At 40.0% G+C, this 17,756-nt stretch overlaps 1 protein-coding gene across 8 annotated transcripts in view; it reads right to left on the bottom strand.

Annotated features, from left to right (window-relative positions):
- SLC4A4 (solute carrier family 4 member 4) overlaps positions 1 to 17,756 on the bottom strand; it is a 340,077-nt gene that overhangs the window by 280,635 nt on the left and 41,686 nt on the right. For 4 of the 8 annotated variants that reach the window (XM_081050644.1, XM_081050643.1, XM_081050641.1 and 1 more), the window contains exon 2: positions 11,315 to 11,388. In XM_081050644.1, the coding sequence (XP_080906770.1) occupies positions 11,315 to 11,387 (73 nt within the window). In that variant the 5' untranslated portion in view covers position 11,388. Of the gene's footprint in view, positions 1 to 11,314; positions 11,913 to 17,756 lie in introns of those variants that run through there. The other 4 variants (XM_081050639.1, XM_081050637.1, XM_081050640.1 and 1 more) reach the window with 2 other exon arrangements.

The raw sequence follows: 17,756 nt of genomic DNA, 5'->3' as shown, positions 1-17,756 counted from the left end.
TTTATAGAGGGAGATATATAGCGACAGAGATTTTTGAAGACAATGCAAATCAGGTAATGTTGACTAAGTGTCTCCCACTGTCTGGTACACAAAGGTGCCCCATAAGCATTGATCCTATTTCTCCCTTTCCCTTTCCAAAGGAGAAAAAACAAAGCACTATTTCTCATTTCCACCTGCCTGGAGCCCTGATAATAACTTTTGAACCCGCTCTGTTCTGTAGCGAAAGCACTCCAGGATATTCACTCTGAGCAGGACAAAATAACCAACTGTAGGCCAAGTCTAACCGGTCCCTTGGTCAGCTGCTTCACTCATACAGTTTGTTCAACAGAAACCTTTCATAACCTCAATCTCCCCTCACTTTGCCCAGAAGCAAGTGCCAGCAAGCCCCACCCTGCTCTGGGTAGAGTATACCCTTGAGCTTTCACAAAGTGAGTGCCAACCCCCAGGAACTGGGTCTGTTGGTCCTTTTACTCTACTGAACAGAGGAGAGCCAAAAAGCCTGGGAAGGCCAGTGCCAGACAGAGAAGAGCTAAGGGCGAAGAGGAACCACCCGACAGAAAGAGAGGAACCACTACTCATCCTGACACCCCAGAACCCCAAGAGAGCCAGCGGATTTTAATGTTCAGTACACATGCAGTCAGACAAAATCCACCTGTGAGCCAGACACAGGAAAACTGACCATTTCCATTTTTCCTCTTATCATCACCCTTTGCACAACTGAATGGGAAGTAGAGTTGGAAGAGAGAAAACAAGGGTTAACCTAATAATGGTCACTAATAACTGCATGTGCAATTGCAGCCAGCAAAGCAGCTTAGAGAGACACATAAATGCACACATTCACACTCTCATCCTAACCACACTGTCCATCCCTGCCTCTATCATGGCTTCCCTTTTAGCATTGACCTAAGCCCTGGCTGAGCAATAGGAAGAACAGTCTTTAGTTGCCATAGATAGATAATCCACCACCTAGTTAATGCATCAATGGCTAATGGTGTATCAAATATTTAATATTAGTTCATATAATTACCTCCGTTCACACACCTGCAATATGGTGAGACATGGAAAATGACCAGGAACTAGGGAAAGTTATAAGAGACTGAATTTAACCTAGTTAAACCCAATCCCAGAAGCTTCATAACTACGGTTTTCCATAAGCACCCAAAAAAGAGAATGGCACTCACCAACAGAACAGCACATAATTATACTTTCAGAGTTTAAATGACCTTAAACATCACTTGGTTCAACCTTTTAATTTACCAGTGAACCAACTAAAGCCCAATAGTCAGTTGATATAAAGACTGGGACTCTTGGCCGTCCTGGATATATAAAATTTCCTTTCCCACCTTCCCATTACCATGGTACCAGCCCCCACCACACCTCCCATCTTGCACTGTCTGCAACACACAGCCAAAATTTAAAAAAAAAAAAAAAAAAAAAAAAGTCTTTTCAACTTAGTAATTACCTAGTTACACAGAAGGAAAAAAAAAAGCTCGGGAATTCTCTGAAAATGTTTCCCTCTTATAATCACAGAAGGACAAGTTTAAGGCCACAACTCTTAGTTCCATAAGCTGCCCCAGAATATAAGGATGTTCTGGCTGTGACATCTGCCCAGTGATGACCTTCAGTCATTCAACTGCAGGGTCGGATAAAGCCAGCCAGGCTCGCGTCTTCTTTCTGTCTCACCTTTTCATAAGCCACTTTCCAACAACTTAGTCTTCTCCTTTCAGTTCTTCCCCCTTCTACTCTTCCAGGTGCTGCTTCTAGCGCTCATCCATCTTTCTTTCTAAATCCCTTTCCCATTCCAGAGGTAAGAGACCACAAGCACACTTTTGCCCACTGCCCTGGGCAAGTCAGAAAGCCTGGTCTTCATCCTTGTTTTTCCAATTACCATCGTGTTTCCCCGAAAAGAAAACCTAACCGGAAAATAAGCCCTAGCATGATTTTTCAGATGACATCTCTTGAACATAAGCCTTAATGCATCTTTTGAAGCAAAAATTAATGTAAGACCCGGTCTTATGTTTAGGGAAACACGGTGTAGAGTTACAGCAAGCAAATCACTTTAACCTCCCCAGGGCTCACCTATTCATCTGTAAGGTGAGAACATTGAGCTAAATTTTCTCTAAGATCCTTTCTAGCTCTAAAAATTCTATAACAATGCGAAGTATTTTAATTGGTTAAGTGTAATGGAGCACATGGAGGGAAAGGCCAAATGCTTTCTACCATTTCTCAGTCTCTTCCCAACTTCTTCTGATAGTTTTCTCTTCAGACACTCTTTAATCTACTCTAATTTGACTCTTTCCTTACAATGCCACCCAAATTGCTAACAAAAGCCGCCAATTGCCTTCCTTCTGCCAAATCCACTGGCTACTTTTCTATCCTCATCTACCTGACTCCAAGCAGTATTCAACACTGTCAATCACTTGCTTCTTATTGAAAGTGCTCTTCTCTTGGCCTCAAAGGCACACTCTTCCTGGTTTTCCTCCAACTTCTGTGACTGCTCCTCTCAGTCTCCAAATGTTGGCACTTACAGAGCCCAGTCCAGTCCTTTTCTCATTCTTCCATTAGCCAGAGATCTCTTTTTAAATGCAAATTTTGTCTTGATACTTCCCTGCTTAAAACCCTAGGCAATGGCTACCCAGTGCACTCAATAAAACCCTCTATCTTTAGCATATCATGAAAGGCCATGGCTTATCTGTGTCCTAGAAGAGGACCAAAGTTTTGCCTCCCCTAAATGTGCCTTTTGGAATATTGATTTTAAGCAGGTTATCAAGAAACAGAAGACTCAGAAAGAACCTTGACCCTCCCCCTTCCCTACCTAAGAGATTAAGATGGAAAAGCTGCTCCAGGAAGGGAATCTTAGCATATCCCCCCTAATGTTAGATAGGAAGGATCCAAGCAGGGGCCTGTTAGCTAGATTACCCCCTTGTGTCCCATTATTTCTGGGTTGCTTACCAGGAATTTGTTTACCAGCTGTTCAGCTCTGTTAACTACCTGCAAGTGCCTATTTCCCCTTGGAAATCCCAGACCTCTGCCTCTTTTTCTTTTGCCCATAACGTACATATAAGCTTCAACTGCCCAATGCATTTCAGGTCTCATTCTTATGGCACCCCTGAATGTGCCTTTGTACAATAAACTTTGGACATTTCCTTCTGTTACTCTCTCTGAAAATCTGAATATTAGGCCAGCTAAAAGAACTTAGAAGGTGGGAGGAAAAAACTTTTTTTTAGCTTCCACACAACTCAGGCCACTCTCCCTATTCACACAGTCCAGCCATGCAGGCCTTATTTCCACTTCTCAAATAGGCCTACCTCTTTCTCACCTCTGTGCCGTTACACATGCTTGCCTGTGATGCTTCCCTCATTCCTGATGCTTCCCTAAATTCCTCTTCATCTTTTAGGTCTCAACGCAATGTCCCTCTATGGGAGACATATGCTCGTATTGTACTCAGGTCTCCCATGTAAATTCACCCACGTACATGATACGCTCTCTAAATTTATCATGTCAACTAACCTTGTGTCCTTAAATAATGACTGGTTGATTTGTGTAAACATTAACTGTGGCATATAACATAACTGGAATTATATTATCATATTCAGTGATACATGTGAGCCTAGAAAGGCAACATGTTAGAGCTTATATCTGCAACTTTTCTTACCATTTTCACAAGCTTAAAGAAAAAAAAGCACTATCGGTTAGTTAAAGTTCATTAGAACAGTTAACATACCATGAATCAAATATGTTGATTACCGGATGTCAGTATTAGCTTTACTCTGAAAGCATTCAGCGGAATCACAGCAACCACTAGCGAGGAAGTGTTGTGCATAGAGACAAATTCCCTACAGGGACTATATCCAAAGGAGATGATATTTTAAATTTATAGGGCTTATTCTGGGGGATTTCAAATTAGTTTGAACTAGGAAACAAGGAGGTGCAAATGCTATTTCTTTATGCAAAAAAAAAAAAAAAAAAAAAAACAGACAAGATTCAGAAATTAAGTAATTTGTCAATGGTTTAGAGCAAATATCAAAGGATTTTTTTAAGGTATTTGCCAAGAATCCTTAGAGCATCTCTGGTAGGTGGGTGAGGAGACGGGTTAACTGCCGTAGGTATGAAGGAAATGTAACCACACAACCATGATTGTCCCCATGTCATCCAAAAAGGTAGGGCAAAGTCAGGAACAGAAACAGGTCCTGCAGTTTCTGTTCTCCACTATGTTCTCTAACCCACGACACTGCCTGAATAACAGCACCTGAACAATCAGATTCTGAGTTAGTTTGTTAAGTACGTGTATGAACTGTATTCAGTTATGAGTTTTCATTGTACATCCAAGACATTTTCTTTATTTTTCAAGAGGGATAGAATCACTTGTTGAAAACGTAATCGGGCTGGGGTGGTGATTTAACCAATTATACATGTGTGATTCTGGCCCTCTAAAGCTGATATATTGGCCAATGCTATGAAAATGCAGAATCTATTTTTATTTCCAAAAGTTTGGGACTAGAAAAATTTATTGAGCATTCCACCATGAAAAGAGTCAATAAAATAATGTCTCAAGATGTTTAAGTAGAGTCTGTTCTCCTTTTCAAGTCAACAGAATACAAAGAAAGGTGAACACATTGGATAAAGCACTGAAGATAGCTGCCTTCTAATTCTAACACTATGGAAAGGTAAAAACAATAACCAGATTGAAAAAGCTCTTGCAGCTATTCAGAGAAGGGAGTTATTTCAGTCACATTTATGTACTGTTGATTCAGTGGATGTCACTCACCACCCTCCCTACCTTCACCTTCATCCCACCCAGCAATCAGCAGCTTCGGGGTACAATGTTTGTAACCTTCTGTTAACTTCTGTCATGACAGGCACTCACCTCACTCCCCTAAATGCCATCAGCCAAAAAATAAAAATAAAACATAACAACAAAATCCCACCAGCAAGCTCACCGCAGTAACTAGAGAGACTCGGGTGGGCCTTAGGCAGCTTTATTCTCGTCTTACTCTATTCTTCCTCACCAGTCACAACTTTCAGTTCTCCCTATAATTCTGAATCTTATGAGGATAAAAATGGGGAAATATTTAGCTCAGGTTTGAATATATAGTATTATGTCTATAATATTGCATACTCTCATTTAATTGACACCTAAATTACATAATAGCCTGTTTGTGTACCATATAAAATATAAATATAAATATATAAAATATATTGCTATACGTTACATAAACATCTAATAGACAGTGAATCCTCTTCATTGGTGGAAAAATACTATACACTTAAATCTGTTTTCCAAAAGGAGAAAATTTGCATGCTTTATTAGGCAATGGGCATGTATTTTATTCTGTATACAATTAGGGTTAATATACCTCTTCTTGGAAAAGAAGATAATTTGCCAACTTTGGGGCAATGTGCATTGGAACAGTGTAACCATGAAAATCAGATCTCACACCCAGAGCTTAAAGGAATCAGAATGAGTCCAAAGAGAAACAGACAGCAGGGCTTGGGAACCTTCCCTTGACCAGTCTAACTTGTCTTTTCCAATACAAGAAGCAGTAGGTAAGTGTGGTTATGAAGGCAAAGGTTAGCTATTAGTAAAAATAAATTAAGCAAATAAAAATCATTTAGGCCAGTTACAATTTTTGGAATGATATTAATTATTGGTGAAAATGAAAATTATTGGGGAGACTGTTATCAATCAGAAACAAAAAGAACAGAGAGTGGTAGAGTATAAAACACGCCTATTCCTAATGCCAGGTACAACAAAACATTGTTCCTGGTAACTACCCAAACAGTTCTACGGTGAATGGCATGTTCTATCACTTCCGTTTGACAGAGCAAGAAATCCAAACTCCAAACTGTAAATTTCATCCTTCACTTATGTAATGATTCGGCAATAGAGCAACTTTTAAACTTTCATTCCCAAACTGACGCTTAGCCACTCTGCTTTAACAACACATGAATGAAACAAATGATAGAGATTACACCCAAAAAATACCAAACAATGTATCTCCAAAATATGACCAGATACAAAGCTTCTAAAAAGAAATTTAATCTATAGACAAAATTGCTGCAAATGTATCACTTCAGAATTTCTGGATCCTTGCAAAACACAACCCAAGTACCAAATTCAATTTCTTATAGCTTATTGCCAAAAAAGAATGTAGACATCTAGGACAGAAAGTGGCTTCAAACGGGCCTTAGCCCATACTAATACCAGGGAATTCTCTACAACTGGAAAAACTCTGGGAAGGTATGTCTGATTTCAGTTTCAAAAAACCATGGAATTATCATCAGATTTCCTTGATGCTAAAGAAATCTGTATACAAATAGTATTTAACCTCACTGACACAGGAGGAGGTGTCAGACAGCTCCCCAGCTAAGTGCTGCCTACTTGAGGGCCTCTGGCAGGCTTTCAGCTAAGGCCATGAGGGGAAAGAAGCAGGGGGTTGGGAAAGGGCTATAGTGGGCTCAACCTGCTCTGGAAAACCCAAGTTACTATTTATATATCAACCTTTAAACACCTCACCACATTTTTTAAAGCTCTCCAATGTGTGGGTACATTGTTTCTTCTGAGAAGGCTTTTCCTTCAGCAATATTTGCCCAAGTGTTTCCTCTGTACACACTGTTTCTGAGAAATTAGAGTGAACAGCAGAGAAGAGGTCAGCAAAATGCAACCGGACACTTATACCCAGCCGCTCAGAATAGCCCCAGCCCCAACTCGGCCCCTCCCTTCCCATCCAATAGGTTTTCATTCACTCCTTCTCAGCAATTCAGTTTTTTACCACTGTAATTATTAACAAATGTCTACCAGGCCCCAATTTTTCTTGAGAATACTACCTCCTCCAATACACATAAATACATCATCATAATATTCTCTAATGAAAAATAGGTTTAAGTCATTATGATTTCATGTCTGTAAAATGTTGAGATCCTGACCTCCAAAAAGACAAACGCTACTACCATGTCATCATTTTAGTCTCTCTCCTCAAAAGGTAGAGTAAAAGAAGGGAAAAGAATAAGGCAGAGGTGCTTTGGTGGCCTCTTCTTCTTATCACTATAAATGTATAAATGATATGTCAATGATCTTTGCAAAATCAAACAGGAGTTAACAGCAAGGACAGGAACCCTAGAGACTGTATCATCTCATCTCGGACTACAAGTACCGAGAATGTCATTTCTAACTAAAAATTTAAACAAAGAATTATATAAAGTAATTCTACATATTTTCATTTAGTTTCTATTATGTATTTATTCACTCTTCCTTTTAACAAATATTTGGTAAATATTTACTCTGCTCCAGGCTGTCCTACTTTTTTACTTTTATTTCCCTCAAAATAATCCTCCTGCAAATTCCATGCATTTTTAACAAAACTCTCGTAATGCCCATCAGTAGACATGGGAATCTGCAAAATTATTGTTCCATTTGGACAGTTGGCAGCTCACTTCCTTTTGGCCTTGGTTTTGAATGGAAGAGGAAAACCACCACAATACATCATAGTAGCTATGAGAGCACTGATCAGACTTCAGAAACGGAGACACATTTCAGCCAATATTGTCTTGCTGTACTTTAGGCTTCCTGAGTTGCTGGTTAGACTTGATGTTAAGAAAAGGCCCCACCCCGTAACGTCCAAATTGCCAACGCTTGCCTTGCTGGGGAGTTACCTAGCCCTGCAGAGCCAAGGCCTTATCTCAGAGGATAAGGTGGAGTTTGCTCTTTTCCCCTATTGCGAAATATGAGACTATTAAGACTATTAAACTATTAAGTCTGTTTACATCATACAGATCCAAAATCCTGGTTGACTTTTTTAAGGATAAAACATCCATAAGAAAAAGCTACCTGGTACTCTTTCTACCTACCTCAATCTTGGTTCACCCCACAAAAATTTGTCAATTTTCCCTGTCTATACATGTGTTTGAAATGAAAACCGAGTGTTGTTCTCACAGTTGGCATTTCTGGGTCATTCTGGTCACATCAATTTGTCATCTACAGACCAATTCTATGAAAGTGTCTGGGCTAGAGATGGAGCCTTTTGGTACAGAAACAAATATATCAGAAATGTTAAAATATTTAAATGAGTTTACCCACAGTAACCACTTTGTGCCTAAAATGTTAACTTTTCTCAACCTTACTCAAAACCTACTGTAACTAGTGAAAGAATAGATATTAAAGCTTCTCTTTACTTTAAGGATTAAAAATTGACACTTGGTTTCCTTTTTGAAGAGTATCTCTTTACACCACTAACACAAATGTACAAGGCAAATTATGTGAAAACAAGATTTAGTTCTTTAAATATATCCCACATAGGTAAATGTATTATTTAAACAGCAGATGACTCCTCTTCTGACTCACTATTCTTAGTGAGTTTTGCAGTTGATGGTTTCTATTGAGCTTTCAGAACGTGGATTAAGTGTCACATGCCACCCACTGAGAGTAAAGTTGAACCAGGTGAACTGAGGGTGTGGTTGGGAGTCTCAGGCTCGCTCCCCTTCTCAGAACTACAACATTAGAAGGAACTGTGAGAGAGCATCTGGTTCTTCTCATCTTCAGGCTGAGCGGAAGGCAATCCCCCCAAATTTGGGGAACCGTAAGAAGAACTTTAAAAGCTTGACCGTTTCAAAGTAACTAGGGCTTCTCGACCTGACTCACCCTAGTAATCACTTAATGGGAGTGCGTCTTATTTGTGCCAAGTATTTCAAAAATCTCATTTTTATTTTAGGTTTACTTTTGCCAAGTGTGCTGTAATACGCTTCAGCTATGTTTTTATCCTAGAAGCAAGAGAAAGATAAAAAAGATACTTGGATAAAAAGAAATATGTTTGATAAAAGAAATGTAAAGTGTTCCAGCTCGCTGCCCTTTGAATTTCTGATTTTTAAAACGGGAGCACCGACTTCTACCATAAATGTAGTAGAACTCAGTTACTTCCAAATAGAGGTAACAGTTTGCTTTCCTTCAAATACACCGCTCTCAACGCAATTTAAAGTAGGGCACAGACTATGTCCTTGAGGAACACGTTACCACTCAAAATACAAACCCTTATTAGAGGTGTTGACAGTCGAGTCATCTGTTTCTTCATCCCCAACCACTGAGACCATGGATAAGCCATCAAACCCATGTCCATTTCAACTTCTTTACACTTTCACTGAGCGTCACTATAGAATGTTAGTGCTTCCACCCCCACCAGATGAAGCGAGGTGAGAAAATGGGAGAGACAACGGGGTGGGCACTGAATTAGAAACTAAGAGTTCTGAATTGTAGTTTCAAGATTTGTACTATAGAGGAGCCTGTGCTGCTGGATGTTCTCCACCAAATAATGACACCATAAACAGCCATCCTTTAGGGCCTCAGAATCCAACAAAAGCAACTAGTTAAAGATGCCTTGAAAGAAATGTAATTAACTCAGGCTCCAACCAACATGGAAGATGCTCATTAAAAAAAAAAAAAAGTCTTATCCGAACAGGAAAATACACAAAATCCATATGGCAAGTTTAATCACCACAAAGCCAAGCAATTTTACAGATGTTTCTACCAGATTTTGTTGTGTTTTTTGTTTCTCTGTTAAAGAAAACTGGCTACAAATTTGTGTGCTATTCATTACATTGTTGTCTTAATTTCTGTGCCTGAAAATCAAGGGAAATACTTCAGGAAATAAACTTCTTAATCAAAGCCTTAAGAAACCCACGTACAATATCAAACTGCAGTAAGATGCTGTCAATCCTAAGACCTTATAAACTCAAGAAGTGATTTACATCTCCTGGGAACTTAGTTAGAACATTCTTCTCAAGGAACACACACACACACATACACACACACACAACATCTCATTCTCAAGCTGCCTCACTGATTTTTCTACTATAATTGTCCTGAACCTGTGGAATATTCACTCAATCTACAATATTTCTTACAGCCACATGCTATACAACTTTAAGATTCTTATCTCCTCTTTGATACTGGGACAGTGACAAAGTCACCACAATGGAGACTTTACATCATGGGTTACAAGAATCTTAAAACAAAAGTTTTACTATTTTGCTTTCCTTAACTTGACATTTTCCCACAGTCATGTTGTAAAAGTGCAAGGAACCCATAAAACAATATGAAAGAAAATATTGTAGTTTCCTTTTTCCTAAGAAACTTAGGTATCAAATTCTTATTAGTCGCAAGAGCATAAATGCGGGAAGTAGGGAGGTGGAGGGGGGAACCAACCATTCAACATTACATGGTCAGAAGAAACTTACTAAGGAAACGTGAGAGAAAACACACTGTCACACTGTTCAAACTATTTCAAGTGGCACCAGAGCGTCACTAGCCTGGGACCAGTGGGTTAAAGAATCACTCCAGAACACACGATACCTATCCCCTCTTTCCTAACTGCACCACCACTCTGGTCCAAGTTTTTGGTAGGCATTAAATGTTTACCAAATGGCATCAATCAGACTATAGTTTCCAAAACACGTATGCATTGTTTCTCAGGTGATTTTAAATGGCACAATTTATGACATAGTTCACCTGCAAGTTTCATTTAACTTTATGAGTACTGATTATCTTTTTAAATCTCATTATAAGTATTAATAAATACCTATGTATTTGTGATGCCTTCACATAACTACTTTAATAAATATAAATTAAGCCCTGTCTTCTCACTGTCAAATAAACAGTATTATTTCCACATTATTGATAAGTCAAGAGATAAGACAAGGCACAATGAGAATATCACAGTATGAGCTAAAATTTAACTCTCATTTGGTTTTTAACGGGCACTGGGGAACATCAGCAAAAGACGTCCTGAAGGTTTTTTAAGTACACCATGCTTGTCCATCTTTTCCTAACCTAGACTCATCCATGATTACCATTCAAATATCCTCAGCTTAGCCCCATTTTACTGGCAACAATGGTGTCGTTCTCTGCAACACCTATTTTTCTACCCTGCAAGCTGTAAGGAAAAAGATTAGAAGATTCAACCAAATACATTTCTATAAATCTAACTAACATCTTCCTTGAATTAGTCATTGAAAGGTGGTTCATATTATCTGGCAAAATATTTATTTTTCAAGAAGAGGCATCACTAACACAGGTACCTGCTTCAAAGGAAGCCCCTCCCCTTTATTTTTAAACCATGCAGTACTACACTGACTGAGATTCTGATGGCACAATAAAGTTCTTAAAATTACTATGTGTGTTGAAGCAAAATGTGGAGATTAATCAAACTCCATAGAAAAGCTTTGGTTTTTAACTGCAAAAATAAAAGTTACATGAACTGTATGTAACTTATCTACAAAGATCTATGTGTATGAATATACACTTGCCCAGACCCTTAAATCTCACCTTCTACTTCTTCTTCATCACACACATGCTTAAGGAAGGAAGCCCCTCTGTCCAGGACAGCTTCATCCTCCATCCTATAGTAATAAAAAAGAAAAAAAGAATGCTCAGACTTCTCCTGGAGTGAGCCACTTGCAGCAGCCCAGCTTCTGGGCAGGTTAACCTGCAAGCTGTTGTTCATGATAACGGGGCAGAGTCTCTCTTCCTTGGTGTCTGCGACTCCGTCATGCAGCTCCTCTCCTCTGGTGCTGGAGAATATGCTGGTCCCACATAGCTTCGGCTCTAACCTTGAGAGGGCACCCACATGGACAGGTGAGAGAAAATCATCTGGATGTTGAGGGTTTCTCCCCTTTGGGATTTGCAAAAAATAATAATAAAATAATAAAGATGAAAGGAAAAAAAAATACCAAGAGAGAAAATTTGGTGTGTCTGAAGTGCTCGTGATGATCGTTTATGGAAACCCAGCTTCAGTGCTTAGCTCTTTAAACACCCACTGCATAAAAATGTATGCCCTGGCGCACACACATGCACACCCACCCACACACAGAAAGCGACAGGGAGTTAGGCTAGTGCACAGTGGGAGCCTAGCTTCCAGCCAGCCTCTTAATACCAGCACAGCCCACTATTCTGTTGCGTGGCAAGCTTTGAGTCACATGTTGGCCTTACGGACATCTGAGGATTATCCAGCAACCCGGTTTCGGCAAGTCACATATATATATATATCACCCATTCATTCATTTTCCACATTCTTAGCACGTCTTTCTCTATGCACATCTGTCCTGTTAACTCTTCTCTGAAGGGCGCAAAGTTCTTCATTTTGTAGCCACATTATGCTGCCCCCCCCCCCCGCTTCCTTACATAATAGATCTACTCTGCAATTTCGTATGCTAAATAAGACCTCAGAATCCATCCAAGTAATGACAGCGCTTTTTACAGCCTCCCAATGCCAAACATGCTTCTAGTGTACTGAGTTAAGGTTTATCTCCATATTCTGTGATTCCTTTTCATTGCATTTACTTTGATACAGAATTCCATGAACTCTATTTATAGTGAAAGCAGGAAGAAATCCCGAATTGCTTAAATGCTACTTGTATCGTACCGGTCTAGAAACAAAGAATTTTCTCTGGAGACAGCTGCTCGATGTCATACCGTAGTACATGAGCTCTGCCAGAGAACCAAATGTTCACTCTGTAGTCTATTCATCCAATTATACATGCAGGCATTGAATGCTGTAGGTCTGTTTTCCATATTGTCTGTATGACTTATCCTTGTGCTTCAAATATTTGTTATACTATATGTGGATATGCACTGAATTCACATTTTCCTCCTTTCTATTTTAGGAATGCATTCATCATGCAAAGCAACCATCTTAGCACAAAAAGTCAGAAGTTTGGTGTCAGGTAGACCTGGGTTTTCAAAAATCTAGTCCCACTACTTAGGATTTGTATCACCTAGAACAAAGTATTTAACTTTTTTGAGCCTCATTGTTTCCATCTTTAAAATTGAGAGCAATAATATCAACTTTGCAGGACTGCTTTGAGATTCAAATTAGGAAACATATGTGAAAGCACTGAGTTTTGTGCCTAGCACCTAGTAGTGTTTAACAAAGGTTAAGTTTCCTTCCTTTCTTTCCTTCTTCCTTTTTAACCCTCATCTTTACTGATGGACAATGTTATTTTGAAAATCATGACCTTTAGATACGTGCAGAATATCTTCTTTCAGGGACATGAGACTTGTATGCAATAATTCACCCTGACATATCTTTTTCCTTCTCTGTATTCCAAATAAAAACAAAAAACTAAATGCAAAGAGGATATGGATCAGCCATAAGGATTATAGTAGAAAAAAATGCCTTGAAGACTTGAGAAGTCAAGTCATTCACTAGCCCTCTCTGAGCCTCAGGTTACCATGAAGATTAAATGATACATTGAATCACTGATTCAGCAAATATGTATGTATTTAGTGTCTGTTACGTTTCTGGCACTCTACAGAGAGAGGAGAATACATCTGTGAATAAGACAGACAATTCCTAAGAAACTGATTAATAAATAAACAAGCTAATTTTAGACATTGTGTGCTCTGCAGGAAATAAAATGAGGCAGGGGGCTGGCTACTTGGCATAAGGTGGTTCAGGTGAGGCTTCTGAGGGGGTGATATTTGAGCAGAGAACACAAATCATACAAATGAACCAGATATTTGGAGGTCTGGGGGCAAAGTGTTTCAAGCAAAGGCAGCAATAAGTGCAAAGGCCCTAAGGTGCAAACAAGTTTAGTATGTTCCAGTGTCAGGGAGGCCAGACAGAGAGACAGAAAGTCAAGAGTAGTTAATAGCACGAATTGGGTGTCAGGGCCATGCAAGCCACGGCAAGCAGTCAGAATTTTAGGTGTCCTAGGAGCCATTGAAGAGTTTTGTTCTGTTCTATTCTATTGAAGAACATTTGACATATGACGTTATATTAGTTTCAGGTGTACAGCACGATGAGTTAATGTTTGTATATACAGTAGTTCCCCCTTAATTATAAGGGATATGGTTCAAGACCCACAGTGGATACCTGAAACCGCCAATAGTACTGAACCTTATATATATATATATATATATATATATATATATATGATAAAGTTTACAGATAGGAGAGTCATTCTTACTGTAGATTTTAGCAACCTCAGCATACCATAGTTGTTTCTTTCTTTATTAAGTCGTGAACTTTTACCTTTTTACTTAAAGGAAGCACTTTACGGCTTCCCTTTGGCATATCCAAATTGACAGTATCACGACTCTTGCACTTTGGGACCATTATTAAGTAAATAAGGATACCTGTGGTACTGCGACAGTGGAGCGCATAACCAAGATGTCGAGTAAGTAACTAACAGGTAGGGAATGTGTACAACATGGACACACCAGACAAAGGGAAGATGCACATCCTAGGAGGGACATAGCAGGAAAGCGTGAGATTTCAGCACAATACTCAGAGCAGCGCACAATTTAAAACTTATCAAGTACATATTTCTGGAATTTTCCATTTGATATTTTTGGACCCTAAATGACTATAGGTAACTAAAAGTGAAACCCCTGATTTCACAGGGGGACAACTGTATTGTGAAACGATGACCACAATAAGTCTAGTTAACATCCATCCCATACATAGTTACAAAATTTGTTTTTTTTGCTGAGAACTTTTAAGATCTACTGTTCTAGCAACTTTCCAATATGCAAGACAGTATTATTAACTACAGTTAACAGTTTTAAGATGGAAAGTAACTTCAGTTGTTTTGTTTTTTTAAAGGATCACTCTGTCTGCTATGTGAAAAATAGACAATCAGGAGACCAAAGAAACTAGAAAATTATCTCAGGAGCCCAGGGAAGACTGGGAGAAACAGGTTTTGGGGAAGGAATCAAAATCTCTTTTCTGGCCACTTTATGGTTAAGATGTTTATTATACATAAAAAAAGGAACTGTCCAATACACAATTAGATGTCTCAGTCTGGACCTCAGGAGCCTGGGTCCAGAGATAAAAATTGGAGATAAAAATTGGCAAATCAATGAATAAAGGTGGTCACTGAAACTATTCCTACATGAGATCTTCCAGGAAGAAAAGGTAGAAACAGAGGTATAAACCTAAGACCAAATCCTGGGCACACCAACATTTACAAACAGAATAGAGGAACAAAAGCAGCCAATTAAGAGAAAAAAAACAGAAAGAGTGATGTCGGAAAGCTGAGAAAAGAGGGGAGTACTGCTACTGAGAGGCAGAGAAGAAAAAATCTGGCAATATGGTGGTTATTGATGTTGATGATGATGACCAAAGCCCTTAAAACACACCATACATAGTGCCAGAGAGCATTCAATCATAATCTTTTCTCTTTCCTGTCCTCCTCCATTCATTCATTCAGTAAATATTCACTGAGTACCTACTAGGTGCCAGGCACACTTCTAGGCACTGGAGATACAATGATTAATGTTGCTCTAGTGTATTTACATCTGCCTACTCCAAGACTCCCGTAGCAATTTAGGCACGTCCTTCCAGGGGGCAAGAACCCACTAGTAATACAGCCCTTAAAGACATCATTAAGGATGACAACTTGATGGGGAAGCTTCCTTAAAAGACCTCGGAAGTACAACAAAACCCTGGCACTCTGTACTACTACATATCCCTTAATAGGACTGTCTCCCTTTTGGAAAACAAAGAAAAGATTAAACCACATTTCTTCTCAGAATTAACCCTTTCCCGTCCTATCAACCTATAGAATCCAACATAATTTCCTATAGAACATCATTTGTACACCCCACCATTAATCAAGCTGGCCCTAAAGTCTTTCATTGACTTTTTAAACATTCCCTCAATAAAACATTTAGCCTTTGCACCCAAGCCCTTCCCAAAAGTGCATGCAACAAACAAGCAAAGTAGAAATAAAGGAAGAAAAGCAGTAACAAGTGAGACATTGTTACAACCGTAACAACTGTAGAAACTTGAATGTCCAGAGCTCTCTTCTTAGGTGGAGAAACCCATCCAGCCTAACTGAAGCACTGGCCCCACCCCACCCCCTGCTCCCTGAGTTAGAGTGAGAATAATGATTGGTGCATTCCTTGGCTTATTGATACATATTTCACATTCCCTCCAAGACTATATATATAGCAAGTAATGAGAAACCTAGTTCTTTCTGAGGGACAATGCAGAGAGGGTCTGCAAGCAGAATCTTCCAAGGAGGAAGTGAAAATATAAAACCTACAGGCCTATAGGGGCCTTTCCCCAAAGCAGCCCTCTCTTCCTCCAGAGCAAGTCCAGCCTGGAGCATCTGGGCTTTTGTACAAAGCACAAGGAATTTACAGCTTTTTTCCATCTTTATATCACTACATGTCAATTATTTAGGTTTGTGTTCCCCTCCTAAAATCCCCTCAACAGTTGCTTGCTATTATTAGCAAGACAGAGCTTTCTTTTGAAATGACTGTGTGACCCAACCAGTTCTCCCCTCTATCCGTAGAAAGAAATTAACTCATCAAGTCCCTAATCAGGCCCCCAAATCCATTCTTATAATGTTCCTTTCACATGAACTGCATTTGCTGAAAACAGAGAAGGGAAGAAGCATGCTTCTAAACCGGTCCCGGGTGGCTCACATCGCCGGCATGAGGCAAAGTTCAGAATAGATTTGGAAGCTTCTCACCAGCATCACGGGGCTAAGGGTCAGACCAGTCAGTATAAAATCCACACAGGGTCAGTACTGCCTCTGACAGGAGAAGGGAGACCATTCCTCAGAAGTCCACGCCCAACGAGTGGTTTCTCTTATTCCCCATTATTCTGGGACATTACATGGTGTCACACATGTCAAACCTGCTGCCAAACAGACCGGCTTTCCCCAGCCAGTCCTGATCACTGAACAGGCTTGTAAGGGTGACTTCAGCCCAGCCCGAGAAACATTTGTGCAAAACTGTCAGCCATTGGGCCTTGGGCGCTCATCTACATTCCACCCCTCTGAGGTCCCACCCCCCAGAGGCCTCGCCAACTGCCAACGTGCTCACCAGCCAGTCCACACAGTGCTGGCAGCTGCCACTCAGCCAGTCAGCAAGTGGCAGGCCGCCAGCACAGAAGTTTCAGAATGCAAGCCTACCCTGTCATAGGGCTGCTAAAGGTTGAAGGTCTTTGGGTGTGCTAGCCTCTAATTTGCCTCACTTGCCCTCCCATCGCCCTTCTCCTACCCCTTCTCTGTTGTCCCTCCCGTGGCAGCATTTCACTCTCTCTATAGTAACAGCATCTGGTTTCAGGGTTATAACTTTACACAGAGCAATTTTCCCCCTAACCTAAAGCTTTTTGGCCAAAGGATATAATAGCGAAAAGGCTGCTGCTTAAGGTAGAGCCACCTGTTCTCTTGTTACCCCAGGACTATGGCTATGTTGTGAGCTGCAGGGTCACAGCAGAGACAGCACTCAAATGGGGGAAGCAGACACCAGACCCTCCAACTGCCACAATACTGGCCCATGCGTACAGGACTCACTCTGGGGCTTGCAGCCCCAATCCCATCGCCGGCCCACTCTCTTCCACACCCTGTAATCCACTTAATCAGGCTGCACATGGATCACGTGAATAGTGGGGCTTTCTGACTACTTCCAAAAAAAGCACTAGAGAATGATACCCGAGGGAGCAGAATAGCTCCAGTTTTTTAACATGTATGTCCTTTCCTGAATTTGATACCACTGGTTCTTTCCATGGATACAGCTCAATTAAAATGTATTAGTTAACCTCATATTTAAACTCATCCCACTTTATCCTCACTAGCTGGATCTGTTTATGACATCCAGTGAACCTCATATTCCCTCATTTTACAACAGCTTTCCTGTGCATAGCAAATGTTTAAACAGTTCTTTACACACATGCCCACACACACACTGAAATGACGCACGCAGGGGAGTGCACAAATACTAGGAAGTGAAGAGTTTTATGATTACCATTAGT

The sequence above is a fragment of the Rhinolophus hipposideros genome, assembly GCF_964194185.1.
Source record: "Rhinolophus hipposideros genome assembly, chromosome: 1".
Classification (NCBI taxonomy): domain Eukaryota; kingdom Metazoa; phylum Chordata; class Mammalia; order Chiroptera; family Rhinolophidae; genus Rhinolophus; species Rhinolophus hipposideros.
This window is presented reverse-complemented; position numbering and strand designations above follow the sequence as displayed.